Source organism: Trachemys scripta, chromosome 1, assembly GCF_013100865.1.
Source record: "Trachemys scripta elegans isolate TJP31775 chromosome 1, CAS_Tse_1.0, whole genome shotgun sequence".
NCBI lineage: Eukaryota > Metazoa > Chordata > Testudines > Emydidae > Trachemys > Trachemys scripta.
Genome location: NC_048298.1, coordinates 20,196,322 through 20,211,349, shown reverse-complemented (window position 1 = coordinate 20,211,349; position 15,028 = coordinate 20,196,322). Strand labels below are relative to the sequence as shown.

Sequence of the window (15,028 nt, the reverse complement as noted above, 5' to 3'; positions counted from 1 at the left end):
GGTTTGTTTTTTTGACAGAAGCTCTAAAAAGTACTGGAAAAAAATTGAATTTTTTCATAGAAAAAATATAACGTCTTCATGTTCTCATACATTAACACAGAATAATTCTGTGCTCCAGGCACTTACACTACGTTATCTCTATGTTTCAAGCAGTCTGTCTCAGGGAAACGATGCAAACTCTTCATCCCATTTCTTATTCACTCCCTTAAATCACTATAACCAGGGCCACCTTAGCGCAGGCCTAGACACGTCAAGTCACTAGTAAGACAGTGATAAAAGCTAGCAAATTATATGAAATTTGAGATTTGGCAAATTTTCTATGTGGTGTGGAATGAGTCTGTGATTCATCACCTCAAACTCTGATAACCATGATTTAAATAAATGATAGGAGGTTAATGAAGAGCCATACTCTATCTTTGTATAGTGAACTTAGGTTAACAGGTCATTTTTAATTATAAACTCTCTCTGTCTTAATGGAGAAGTGAGTCAATCTCATGTTTAATTGCATGAATTTAAAAACACATATACCTGTTGGGTATATTCATCCTGATTTGACATCAAAAGAAATCCACCGTCATCAAGAACAACACAATCCAGGTGCTATTACAAGGGGGAAAAAATGGTATCTTTTTCAGGAAAGTTACAGAAAATGGTTCTCTTTCCAAGCAGCCAGACACAATCCTTGAGAAAAGGCTGACATTCAGCATTTCAGATATATCTTAAAATCAACGTGGCCTGGACTGGAGTGTCCCTTTTCAAAAGAAATCAGCTTGGCTACAAAGAATCTGCACGTTTAACCTAGTTTCCAACTCTCAAGATCTAGAGGTTTCATGTAAAAACATTAGTATCTGGAGAACTTCACACTCATTGTTCCCTTGCTCTAGTAACTATTGTTTTACCCATTAACACCTGGGAAAGGTGTTTTCTGACTTTACCTCTGGTATTCAGAAAGTATAAGTAGGGGAGACTATGTTCAGGACTCTAGGGCATGAGGCCAACAGCCCTGAATCCATAAGTGTTGTAAAATTTTGCTCAAGGGACCCACTTGTGGCTTAATTTTATGTAACTTGTTTTTGTAAATTATTTGTTCAGGATACTTAACTAGCCCTAAGAGTGCAATGTCCTTACAAAACCCCTTCATACATGGATCACAGCTCAGATAAAGGGATTGCAACTTTTGATTTGGTCTTAGCTCAGACTTTGGCCTGGTCTATACTACCCGCCTGAATCGGCGGGTAGAAATCGACCTCTCGGGGATCGATTTATCGCGTCCCGTCGGGACGCGACAATCGATCCCCGAATCGGCGCTCTAACTCCACCAGCGGAGGTGGTAGTAAGCGCCGCCGACAAAAAGCGGCAGAAGTCGATTTTGCCGCCGTCCTCACAACGGGGTAAGTCGGCTGTAATACGTCGAATTCAGCTACGCTATTCACGTAGCTGAATTTGCGTATCTTAAATCGACTCCCCGCTGTAGTGTAGATGTACCCTTAGAGACCATTCTGATTTGTAGCTTTTAGCGGTAGGAGTCTTAAAACAGCAAACCTGGGCTTGCTGCCTATAATTATTTTCACATTATTTACTTTATTTCGCTCTGTTTTTTACACCCCCTTCAGATGATGAACCCCTTCTTCTCCAACTAGGGCACCAGTTCCACATAGAGCTAAGAGCCATTTTCTCTGCTGCTGTCCCAGCGGCATGGATGGATTCCTGCAGGTGCCAGGTGCTGGGGTCAGAAAGTCCACTGATTAACTATAGAGCAGCGTTTCTCAAACTGGGGTCTGCACGCAGACACCTGGGGGTCCCCAAGGGTACTCCGGGGGTCCGCGGGCCCTGCTGATCAGCTCCTTCCCCTCTCTCCCTCAACTTCTCCCCCTCCCTCCCAGTGCCTCCTGCATGCTGGGGAACGGCTGTTCAGCGGTGTGCAGGAGGCGCTAGGAGGGAGGGGGAGGAGCCAGAAAGAGGTGGGGAAGAGGAGGGGCAAGGGTGGAGTGGGGACGGGCAGAGGTGGGGCTGGGGGTAGGGCCTTGGGGGAAGGGGTGGAGTGGGGGCAAGGCCTGGGGCTGAGCGGGGGTTTGGGGTTTAAAATTTTTTAAATTCAATCCTCGGGTTGCTAAAGTTTCAGAACCGCTGCTATAGAGCATACACTGATCTTCCTGTGGCCTGAGGATGTGGTGCTGCTGCCTGGGCCTGACAATTAGCCATAAATCCCACACCCAACAGTCATTCTCCCAACCCCACAAAAGAACTCACAGATGCCTCGATTGAGGAAGGCGCTTAAGCACACAAGAGAATTAGGAGTTCCTGGCAACATTAGGGCTCCTGAAGCTGTAAAATCATCACCCATTAGTGCTTCTAGGGCCACATGCCCCAAAATCCTGGCTCAGCAGGGGATGGAGGGAAGGCAGGCAGTGGAAAGCCTAGTATTCCCACCCGCTGGAGGGTGCTGTGTGCATTATGGTAGATTTAAGGTTATCGTCTGTCTCCCTCCCTCAAATTATCTGATAATACAGAATCCAAACTAAATATTAATATAACATGAAAGTGTAACACCAACAGATCCCGGTCGCCGGTATCGAATCTGAGACCTCTGAAGCTTAGCGCATGAGCCTCTACTGCAGCCGTGGGTAACCTGTGGCCCGCGGGGCTTCCAACAGCTCCCATTGGCTGGGACTAGCGAACCGCGGCCACTGGGAGCTGCAGGTGGCCGTGCCTGTGGACGGTCAATGTAAACAAACTGTCTCGCGGCCTGACAGTGGATTAACCATGACGGGCTGCTTGCGGCCCGCAGGCTGCAGGTTGCCCACCACTGTTCTACTGCATAAGCTAAAAGCCACATGGCTCTTAGCTAAGGCTGTAGCAGACTCATTCATCTCTAAGTGGTCTCAGTGCCATTAGAGGGGACAGAACACCACAGCCAGGATGTGTGTTGGTTACACATGCTCAACATCGGTTTCCCTGCCTTCCCTCCCACTAAAATGTACAGGATGTCTGTGAAAGAGATACAATAAGACAGAGGAGAAATCAATTATGATCTAATATTCACCAGGTGAAACATTGTGCATCTGTTCTTGCTTTCCACCTTTTCACATTCCTTCACCTCTTCTTTTTGTCTCTCTTCTCAATTTCTCTTATTTTCCCTCTCTCTCTCTCTCTTTTTTGCTCCCTCTCCTTTCTCTTCACCTCTTTCTTTAAAAAGCTTCACCATCTTTTCTCTCATCTTCTTTTTTCTGATTCCCCCATTTCCTACTGCTCCCTCCCATATTATGTTCTTCTTCTTCGCTCCCATTTAGTTCTTATAGTCTCATTTCAAGGACTCCCTTGCCTATCACTTCATTTTATTTTCTCACAATAGAGTCCCTCTCAGAATCCTCACCTCTCTCTTCCTAGACACAGAAGACTGTCAACTCTAATAATAATTAATGGAGATATCCTATCTCCTAGAACTGGAAGGGACCTTGAAAGGTCATCAAGTCCAGCCCCCTACCTTCACTAGCAGGACCAAGTACTGATTTTGCCCCAGATCCCTAAGTGGCCCCCTCAAAGATTGAGCTCACAACCCTGGGTTTAGCAGGCCAATGCTCAAACCACTGAGCTATCCCTCCCCTGCTAACACTGCTTCTGTTTTTAACCTGCACACAGTAATTGGGTATAACAGTGGTCTCAAGTTTTGATGGACCCAAAGAACAAACAAAGGGGACCCTTCCCTCTCTGCCAGGTATTTATTACTAAGTTTATTCTTACCATACTGTTTCTTTCACAGCCACAAAGTTCACTGTTGCACTGGAAAACAGAAGAATAGGGAATGTTTTCTTAGAAAGTCTGTACTATTACATGATATTCATTAACTCATGAGTATAAACAGTTGGATTCAAGACAAACCCAGGTATTTTTTGTGTGTGTCTGGCTGTCTACTGAAGGGTTTTATATTGCTACCCATTACCATCGTATCTGAGTGCATTGCACTTGCCACTAGGGGTCAAAACTCTGCTCAGGGTAGATTTATTTATTTATTTATAGATTTTATTAATTCCCTCCTTGTTTCTTTTGGTTGGTAGTGGTATATATATATTAGGGCTGTTGATTAATCACAGTTAACTCATGGGATTAACTAAAAAAAATTAATCACGATTAATCACACTGTTAAAACAATAGAATACTGACTGAAATTTATTAAATATTTTTGGATATTTTTCTACATTTTCAAAGATATTGATTTCTATTACAACACAGAATACAAAGTGTACAATGCTCACTTTATATTATTATTTTTTATTACAAATTTGTACTGTAAAAATTATAAGAGAAATAGTATTTTTCAATTCACCTCATACAAGTACTGTGGTGCAATCTCTTTATTGTGAAAATGTAACATACAAATGTAGATTTTTTTGTTACATAACTGCACTCAAAAAGAAAACAATGTAAAACTTTAGAGCCTACAAGTCCACTCAGTCCTACTTCTTGTTCAGCCAATTGCTAAGACAAAAAAGTTTGTTTACATTTACAGGAGACACTGCTGCCTGCTTCTTATTTACAATGTCACCTGAAAGTGAGAACAGGCTTTGCAAGGTATTTATGTGCCAGACATGTTAAACATTCCTATGCCCCTTCATGCTTCAGCCACCATTCCAGAAGACATGTTTCAATGCTGATGATGCTTGTTAAAAAAATAATGCATTAATTAGATTTGTGACTGAACTCCTTGGGGGAGAATTGTATGTCTCCTGTTCTGTTTTACCCAAATTCTGCCATATATTTCATGTTATAGCAGTCTTGGATGATGACCCAGAACGTTTGTTTTAAGAACACTTTCACAGCGAATTTGACAAAATGCAAAGATGGTAACAATGTGAGATTTCTAAAAAAAGCTACAGCACTCGACCCAAGGTTTAAGAATCTGAAGTGCCTTCCAAAATCTCAGAGGGACGAGGTATGGAGCATGCTCTCAGAAGTCTTAAAAGAACAATACTCAGATGTAGAAACTACAGAAACCAAACCACCAAAAAAGAAAATCAACCTTCTGCTGGTGGCATCTGACTCAGATGCTAAAAATGAACATGCAACAGTCCGCACTGCTTTGGATCGTTATTGATCAGAACCCATCATCAGCATGGACGCATGTCCTCTGGAGTGGTGGTTGAAGCATGAAGAGACATTTGAGTCTTTAGCGCATCTGGCACGTAAATAACTTGCGACACTGGCTATAACAGTGCCATGCTCTCACTTTCAGGTGACATTGTAAACAAGAAGCAGGCAGCATTATCTCCTGCAAATGTAACCAAACTTGTTTGTCTGAACGATTGACTGAAGTAGGACTGAATGGACTTGTAGGCTCTAAAGTTTTACATTATTTTATTTTTGAATGCAGTTATTTTTTGTACATAATTCTACATTTGTAAATTCAACTTTCAGATAAAGAGATTGCACTATAGTACTTGTATTAGTGAATTGAAAAATACTATTTCTTTTGTTTTTTAAAGTGCAAATATATGTAATAAATTAAAGTGAGCACTGTACACTTTGTATTCTGTGTTGTAACTGAAATCAGTATATATTTGAAAATGTAGAAAACATCAAAAATATTTAAATAAATCATATTGTATTGTTGTTTAACAGTGCAATTAATCATGATTAATTTTTTTAATCACTTGGCAGCCCGTGTGTGTGTGTGTGTGTGAGTGAGAGAGAGAGAAAGATGGTGGGCACAGAAGCTACCAAAACTGAAGAGTGGTGAACTTCCTTGATCTATAAACAGAGTTAAAGTGAAAAACTGGCATGTTCCTATGTATTTTTCCCCAGATATATAAAAAATACATAGGAACATGCCAGTTTTTCACTTTAACTCTGTTCAGAGATCAAAGAGGTTCACCACTCTTTGGTTTTGGTAGTTTCTGTGCCCACTATCTCAATCTCTCTCTCTCTCACACCCACACACACCCTTTCTTCCTTCTATTGTGTGTTGGGCTACTCAGCTCCCAGACCACACTGCAGCCTCTTTTGCACTCACTGACACCCACAAGTCCACTTTCTTTCTTTTTCAGACAAGCAGCTTCCTTCACCTCATGTTGATGTGTTGAGACATGTAGTTGCTTCTCCACACTCAGCTTACCAGTAGAGCCTCAGCTCGGATAGTATTAGCATGCCAGACATGAATCTGGGTTCCCACCAACTGCGGCTCATTGAGCCTGTTTGCTCTTCAACTACTTCTTGTCCTTCCCCTTCCCTAGTGTGCCAGATCCTTCCTTTACTTTTCCTTCTAGCTGCAACTAATTTTCTCCCCTTCTCATTCAACTCCTTTAAAAATTCCCATTCAACTCCTGCCAGGTGGAAGGGTCCCAGAGCTCGGACTGTAGCCCAAGCCTGAACGTCTATGCCACAATTAAACAGCCCTGGAGTCTGAGCTCTGGGAGCCTGAGTCAGCCGGCACTGGCCAGCCATGGGTGTCCCTGCTTTTCTGAGAGTTTTGGCTCATTGTAAAAACACAATACTGTTTCTAGTGGCTGACATATGCCGTTGTTATGCATTTTCTTTTCTCCATTGTTACTACTGAATCTTGAGACATATTCTAACCTCCAATGCAAGACATGTATAAGTGCGTAACTGAAAAAATACAGCTGCTTTTTAATAGATGCATTTTGTGTTTTGAAATGCTTTAAACACCACCACCAGTCAGCAATTGTGGACCTTTGTGAAGTTGTAATACAAAGCTGCCTGCATGGAAGGGGGAAGCACTGGTTTATGCTCATAGCTTAGAGAAAAGGCAAATGAAGTTCAACAGAAGTCAATCAATTCCTTACCAGGCTCTTGGTTGTGGTTTTGGTGAAATTTTCCATCCAGCTGGTTGCATCAATTTTTATTCCAACAACTATAACAAAAAAACAAAAAACCCAGGAAATTCTATTTAGCAAAATGAAAGGAAACAACAACAAAAGGCAAGATCCTAAAACAGATGAAAAATTCACTATAAAAGTCTAACTTCTGAAGCTGATAAACTAAAAGAAATAATGTTTCTGACCAGTCATCTGTCCTCCAAGGCCCTTCATCACTCTAATCAACCAAATATCTACAGTAACACGCTGTTAGATCTTTGGCTAGATTTTCACCAGCAAAATTTTAAAAAGCCTTGTGAAGAAAAATTGTAGAAGACTGAGACTGCTTTGTGATTTCAGTTAGTTTTCTTATGGAGGTTCGTGATGGGTAACAACAAAAGAACTTGTGTATTTAGAGTACTAGCACCATTCCATCTTACCTGCGGGTTTAAGAAGTTTTCCACCAATGGTTATTTCCACAGCCTTGCTCACCATAATGCCTGTTTCATAGCTACTGGCTTCACTTTCTGAGAGTAAGGGAAAAAACAAAAGGTTAAAAAGAGTGATGTGATCTTTTCCTATTCCTGGCCCTAAATAAAGAAATCCTACCCCTCAACTCAAGTTCAATCAAGAAATTAACCATTATTTAACTGGCAACCATCATCCCCAAACCAAAATCTCTATATGAAAATGTTGTACTTACTAATTGTACTTAATAGTTACCCCCAGCTATGCCTACAATCATGAACAATCAGAACAGTTTGAGGAAAATATATTTTGCTCTTCTTTATTTACTTTGTACATTTGATAGCTGTGTGTTTCAGTCAGTTTCACTGTTCTGTGTAGTTAGTGAGACCCTGATTCTGCAAACACAGCCGTGAGCAGCCCCGTGAAATGCGAATAGGGGCCATAGATTGTATGGTCATTAAATAGAGCCCATGCAGTCTTCTAGTCACTGGACAGTGCGCAGTCCACTAATAACACTCAGTTAATAATGACTGGTACTGTGACAGGCTAACCTGCAGGCAGCACTGTTTAATATGGAAAATGAAGTAAAAAAAAAAAAAAAATGTCCTGAGAGCTTTCAAAGGAACAGGATTCCTAAAAGGTTTTGAAGCAAGCCATTTTACTACCTGGCTAGTATTTTTTGAAAATTGCAATAATAAATATGTATATGAAATAATTGCAATAAAATACCCCCTCTAAGAGGGAAGAGTATCTCATTCACAGCAGCATCTGCTTTCAGAGGAGCATTACAAGGTTAATGTGTCTCAGTGATGGACCTCTTCTCATCAGCCAGTTTATTATTGTGGATATTTAGGTTTTAAATATTACAAAAGGTCACAGAAACCATTTCAGCAGAATAATATTGATCTGTAAAATAATTCAAACTCAAAGGTTTGAAATGTTAAATAAATCAGTGGCACAATTTGGGCTCCATGCAGAAGAAAAGCTCGCAGGACCACACAGTTCTGTGATTGCACTTATCCAAGCTCGTTTTGGAAAAAAATAAATAGTGTGGTGTTAAAGCAGTCATGAAACTTCAGGCCTTTCTTGCCACTTTGCACCTCCCTTTGGGCCTGTTTCCCCATGGATGGCTAGAGCCAACATTGATGTGATCTAGGGAACTCAGCTATATAAGATTGCTCTTGGATCCCCTCTCCGATGTCAATATATGGAACTGAGGCTCTTGCAGACAGATGATACACAGTCACTGTATCAGAGGGGTAGCCGTGTTAGTCTGAATCTGTCAACAGAGGGTCCTGTGGCACCTTTAAGACTAACAGAAGTATTGGGAGCATAAGCTTTCGTGGGTAAGATTCAGACTAACACGGCTACCCCTCTGATACTTGACACCATGCAAGGCACTGCATTTAGCCGTATGGAATGGAAATCTATCCTCTGGAGATTTCCATTACTTGCATCTGAAGAAGTGAGGTTCTTACCCATGAAAGCTTATGCTCCCAATACTTCTGTTAGTCTTAAAGGTGCCACAGGACCCTCTGTTGACAGTCACTGTAGTTTCCTTCACACAAGAAACTCTGCATTTGAGAAATCTACAGAAACCTTTCAAGCCCAATTAATTAATAAAATATATAACCAACATGCATTTTAGCCTTTTAGTTATTGGGAGAAACAATGCAGAGCACATAGCTTTACTGGGATGGATGACTGATTGTGATGACATTTTCCAAACCTGAGTGACATTTTTTTAGAGCTGCTTCCCCAATGAACCGGCAGACTCTGTTGGAATGTCTGTTCTGAACTATGCCACTTTAAATAGCGAATTCAACTGGTAAGAAGGAAAACATCCACAAATGTTTATATTGTGCCAGTCTCCTCTGGAATTTCAAAGTAGTGATGACTTACTGTTGTAGTATGGAGCTGTGAAGATATAGTTGTCATTATCCAAGCTCCGTTTATAGAAACTGACTTCGTAAGTTTCAGGATTTTCTGTCCAATCATCTCCTGCCCTATACATGGGGGGAAAAAGGTCATAAAAAAGAAAGTCTGTCAGATTTTCATTTTAAGCTGCAAGGCAGAGGTTTTTTCCCCCTTAATATAAATGTCTTGATTGGGAAACTCATGAGCTCCTTTTATTACAATGTATGTGTGCCTATCCTTCACAAAAGTCTGAGCTTTCAGCAACTTAAATTACAAACTGCAATGAGAAAAACAAAACCAAACAGACCATAGAATGGAGAAAGGGTTCCTGAGAACAGCATGGACCAGGTTCAGAATTTTTATACGGACATTTTTCTGTTTTTAAATCTATCACTGGGTTTATTTAAAACATAAAACCATAGAGTTATTTTGCATGATATCCTTTATTCAAAATCACACAAGCAGTTAACAGACAATTAATAAGAGAGGGAGAGAGAAACTGAGCACTACAGGCATGGGAGGCAAATCCATTGGGGAAATATACTCCATGACATTTTTAATGGGTAAAATATACAAGATAATCCCAGGGAAAAGATAAATTTGCCATATAAATTCATATTAATATAATCCCCCACACACCCTAAATAACTGAAGATAAGAATTGCATGATATGGTATGAAATTTTCTGTGTCCTCTATATTATCTGTTAATGTTACATCATTCCCCTTTACATCCTGGGAGTACTTGTGATTAGTACTTTAGAGTATTCATGATTTTCAAGCTTGCCAGCCAAATGAATGTTGAGCAATTAAGGGTTAAGTGGCCAGATGGCTTTTAGAAGGACATCACTTTACTGCTATCCTGTGCTAAGAAGAAGTTTGGATTACTATGACCTGCTCCGGCTTCACAGTCAGTAGGAATTCAGTAACATTACAGACCAGTTTCAAATGCGACATAGCTAAAATCTGCAGCTCAAAGAAAATCAAGGTATGCATATGAGATTTCACGTGTAACAGTGTAGATTATTTCAGCAGGAAAAGATGCTCTCAGATCAGCTGTCCGTCAGTCAGTGCATTGACATACTGACTAAAAGAAAGATCAGCTGACTTTTTTTTTTTTAAATTTTATTCACCCAAATTCTGGGCATCCATCGTGGGCCTAAGTATGTGCACGAAAGCATTGTGCCCATGTTATTCTCCAGTTCCCACCTGTCTTCTATGGGAGCATATCTCCTTCAGAAACTTTGCTGGGACTTGCTCTTACAAACTCTCTGTGTTCAGGTGGACTATTGCAATCATATGGAGCCCTAATGAATTGGGTCTACACATAGGCAAAGAGATCCATTTGTATGGTCAGTTTGTCTGTGCGGCGGTTGGAGGGGGAATCAGAGATTTAGTGAGAAAATAACTCCATAAGGATAACTTAAAGCAATGTCTCATTTACAATAAAGACAGTGTCTATGACATACGATTACCTCACCTAAAATATACAGGAAGGTGCAACTGAAAGACAACCTACATAGTAGCATTTCTTATTATGTATCGGAAGGGTACAAAATATATCGGAAGAATAGAACAGGTCGTGCTGGTAGGGGAGTGGCACTATATGTGAAAGAAAGTGTAGAATCAAATGAAGCAAAAATCTTAAATGAACCAAACTGGCCATAGAATCTCTATGGATAGTAATCCCATGCTCTAATAAGAAGAATATAGCGACAGGGATATATTACTGACCAGCTGACCAGGATGGTGATAGTGACTGTGAAATGCTCAGGGAGTTTAGAGAGGATATTAAAATACAAAACTCAATAATAATGGGGGATTTCAACTATCCCCATACTGACCGGGTACATGTCTTCTCAGGACTGGATGCAAAGATAAAGTTTCTTTGACACCTTAAATGACTGCTTCTTGGAGCAGCTAGTCCTGGAACCCACAAGAGGAGTGGCAATTCTTGATTTAGTCCTAAATGGAGCACAGGATCTGGTCCAAGAGATACCACTTGGTAATAGTGACCATAATATAATTAAATTTAACATCCCTGTGGTGGGGGAAAGACCACAGCAGCCCAAGACTGTAACATTTAATTTCAGAAAGGGGAACTACACAAAAATGAGGAGAAAAATAACTTAAAAGGTACAGCACCAAAAGTGAAATCCCCGCAAGCTGCATGGAAACTTTTTAAAGACACCATAATAGAGGATCAACTTAAATGTATATCCCAAATTAAAAAACATAGTAAGAGAACCAGAAAGTGCCACTGTGGCTTAACAACAAAGTAAACGAAGCAGGGAGAGGCAAACAGGCATCCTCTAAAAAGTGAAAGTTAAATCCTAGTGAGGAACATAGAAAGGAGCATAAACTCTAGCAAACGAAGTGTAAAAATATAATTAGGAAGGCCAAAACATGTGAAGAACAGCTAGCCAAAGACTCAAAAAGTAATAGCAAAAAATTGTTAAGTACACCAGAAGCAGGAAGCCTACTAAAAAACCAGTGGGCCCACTGGACAATTGAGATGCTAAAGGAGCACTCAAGGACGATAAGGTCATTGTGGAGACAATAACTAAATTCTTTGCATAGGTCTTCCCGGCTGAGGATGTGAGGGAGATTCCCAAACCTGAACCATTCTTTTTAGGTGACAAATCTGAGGAACTGTCCCAGACTGAAGTGTCATTAGAGGAGGTTTTGGAACAAATTGATAAACTAAACAGTAATAAGTCACCAGGACTAGATGGTATTCACCCAAGAGTTCTGAAGGAACTACTGCAGAACTACTAACTGTAGTCGGTAATCTGTCATTTAAATCAGCTTCTGTACCAAATGACTGAGGGATATCTAATGTGACACCAATTTTTAAAAAGGGCTTCACAGGTGATCCCAGCAATGACAGGTTGGTAAGCCTGACTTCAGTACTGGGTAAACTGTTTGAAACTATAGTAAAGAACAAAATTGTCAGACACATAGATGAACATACTTTGTTGGGGAAGAGTCAACATGGTTTTTGTAAGGGAAATCATGCCTCACCAATCTACTAGAATTATTTGAGGGGGATCCAGTGGATATAGTGTACTTAGATTTTCAGAAAGCCTTTGACAAATTCCTCACCAAAGGCTCTTAAGCAAAGTAAGCTGCCATGGGATAAGAGGGAAGGTCCTCTCATGGATTCATAACTGTTTAAAAGATAGGAAACAAAGGGTAGGAATAAATGGTCAGTTTTCAGAATGGAGAGAGGAAAATAGTGGTATTCCCCAGAGGTCTGTACTGGGCCCAATTCTATTCAACATATTCATAAATGATCTGGAAAAAGAGGTAAACAGTGAGGTTGCCAAATTTGCAAATAATACAAAACTATTCAAGTTAGTTAAGTCCCAGGCAGACTGTGTGAAGAACTACAAAAGGATCTCTCAAAACTGAGTGACTGGGCAACAAAATGGCAAATGAAATTCAGTGTCAATAAATGCAAAGTAATGCACCTTGGAAAACATAATCCCAACTACACATATACATCCACTCAATGTGCAGCGGCAGTCAAAAAATCGAACAGAATGTTGAGAATCATTAAGAAAGGGATAGATAATAAGACAGAAAATATCATATTGCCTCTATATAAATCCATGGTACACCCACATCTTGAATCCTGCATGCAGATGTGGTCGCCCCATCTCAAAAAAGATATATTAGAATTGGAAAATGATAAGGGATATGGAATGGTTCCGTATGAGGAGAGATTAATAAGGGGACTTTTCAGGTTGGAAAAGAGATGACTAAGGGGGGATATGATTGAGGTCTATAAAATCATGACTGATGTGGAGAAAGTAAATAAGGAAGTATTATTTACTCCTTCTCATAACACAAGAACTAGGAGTCACCAAATGACATTAATAGGGAGCAGGTTTAAAGCAAACAAAAGGAAGTATTGCTTCATACAACGCAGTCAACTTGTGGAACTCTTTGCCAGAGGATGTTGTGAAGGCCAAGACTATAGCGGGGTTCAAAAAAGAACTAGATAAATTCACGGAGGATAGGTCCATCAATGGTTATTCACCAGGATGGGCAAGGATGGTGTCCCTAGCCTCTGTATTCCAGAAGCCGGGAATGAGCGACAGGGAATGGATCACTTGCTGATTACCTGTTCTGTTCATTGCCTCTGGGGCACCTGGCATTGGCCACTGTCGGAAGACAGGATACTGGGCTAGATGGACCTTTGGTCTGACCTAGTATGGCCATTCTTATGTTCTTATATATCCTTGGGGTTACCAAAGAAATTTCAGCTGTATGCATAACATCCATTAATTGGATATTCCATTGATATGGCACACAGGAATTATTTTCGCATTCTGATCTTATTTGAAAATAAAATGACCCTTACCTTTTAGGGAAAACTCTAGTGATTCCACCATCCGTAACCACAAATTGTGCAACAACTCCATTGCTATGACAAAAAGCAGAAGTTTAAATGAAAGCTAATTAGAACTATTACCAACTCCACCTTCACAACAGCTGCCATTTAGGCACAGAATTATGAGAAAAATATACACATTTTCTAATTAAGATGAAATACTGAAATATACATATCACAAATCTAGTTTTATTTTTGATTTTGATATCTAATCACAAACTTGAATTTACCAGGCCTTGGGTCTTGACATTCATAACAAATTTACAAATACCTCAATGACTACATAGTTAATAAAAAAGACATGAAAATGATATGAAAAGATATGAAAAAAGAACACTCACAGAGATTGCTTACTCCAATAATCCTGGACTAGTTCATTTGTAAATCCTGCATCCAGCAAAACTCTAATGACCATATCAGCATTACCTAGCAAAAGAGACAACATGAGTCACCTGAAAACACATGACTTTGAGATCTGTAAATCTGTTGAAGATGAAACTCTGAATTTCTTGATTCCTGCTACTTATTAATAAAAAAACTATGTGATTTTTCAAAATGTTGATTGATGGTGAGAAGAAAATATTCTAATTTAATCAAAACCTTTAAACTAAAATTTTCAAACTCAAGTGGTTAAAGTTAGGGTTGGTCTCCACTATGGGGAGATCCACACTGCTGCAATCAATGCAGCAGGGATTGATTTAGTGGGTCTAATGAAGACCCGCTAAATTGATGGCAGAGCACTCTCCTGTCAACCCTGGTACTCCAGCTCTACAAGAAGAGTAAGGGAAGTTGACTGGAGAGTATCTCCCATTGACTCAGTGCAGTGCAGACACCGGGATAAATCAACCTCAGAAACGTCGACTCCAGACACATTATTCATATAGCTGGAGTAGCATAACTTAGGTCGACTTACCGCCGTAGTGAAAACAAGCCCTTACATTACCAAATCAGAATACAGAAGACAACTTTTTTAAACTTGTCTTTTTAAAATTGGGCGCCTAAATCTATTTTTAGGCAGTTTACTGGACGTGGCCCAAATTTCAGAGGTATGAGTGCTCACAGCTTCCATTGAACACCCAGAACTCTCACTGAGCGCAACACCTCTGAAAATCAGGTGCCTAAATATTGTGGTATTAAGTTTGAATAGTTAGAGCCACTATTCAGGGTGGCCACAGGGTGAACTTAGTAAGGAGGTAAGACTCTATGTAAACAAGAAATAAAGAAAATCCTGCATTCACTCTGACCAATGACCAGTGTCCTGGATCTCTGTAATCTCCACATATATAGCTTTAGGTGGCTTGGGCTAACTTTAGCTTTGCCTACATTACATTCTATAAAGCCACCCAGGTACCAGATTAATTATCCAGTCATTTAATGTGGAAAGAACCCAATTTTGTATCAAAGATGGAAGTTAACATACTGTGAAGAGCACATTT

At 40.1% G+C, this 15,028-nt stretch overlaps 1 protein-coding gene across 5 annotated transcripts in view; it reads right to left on the bottom strand.

The window, feature by feature from the left end:
- The window catches only part of CACNA2D1 (calcium voltage-gated channel auxiliary subunit alpha2delta 1), a 676,857-nt gene that overhangs the window by 23,607 nt on the left and 638,222 nt on the right, over positions 1–15,028 (bottom strand). For all 5 annotated transcript variants that reach the window (XM_034765627.1, XM_034765601.1, XM_034765592.1 and 2 more), the window contains 7 exons: positions 13,934–14,018; positions 13,563–13,625; positions 9,180–9,283; positions 7,250–7,336; positions 6,798–6,865; positions 3,742–3,780; positions 529–600 (listed from right to left, as the gene is read on the bottom strand). In XM_034765627.1, the coding sequence (XP_034621518.1) occupies positions 529–600; positions 3,742–3,780; positions 6,798–6,865; positions 7,250–7,336; positions 9,180–9,283; positions 13,563–13,625; positions 13,934–14,018 (518 nt within the window). The remainder of the gene's footprint in view (positions 1–528; positions 601–3,741; positions 3,781–6,797; positions 6,866–7,249; positions 7,337–9,179; positions 9,284–13,562; positions 13,626–13,933; positions 14,019–15,028) is intronic.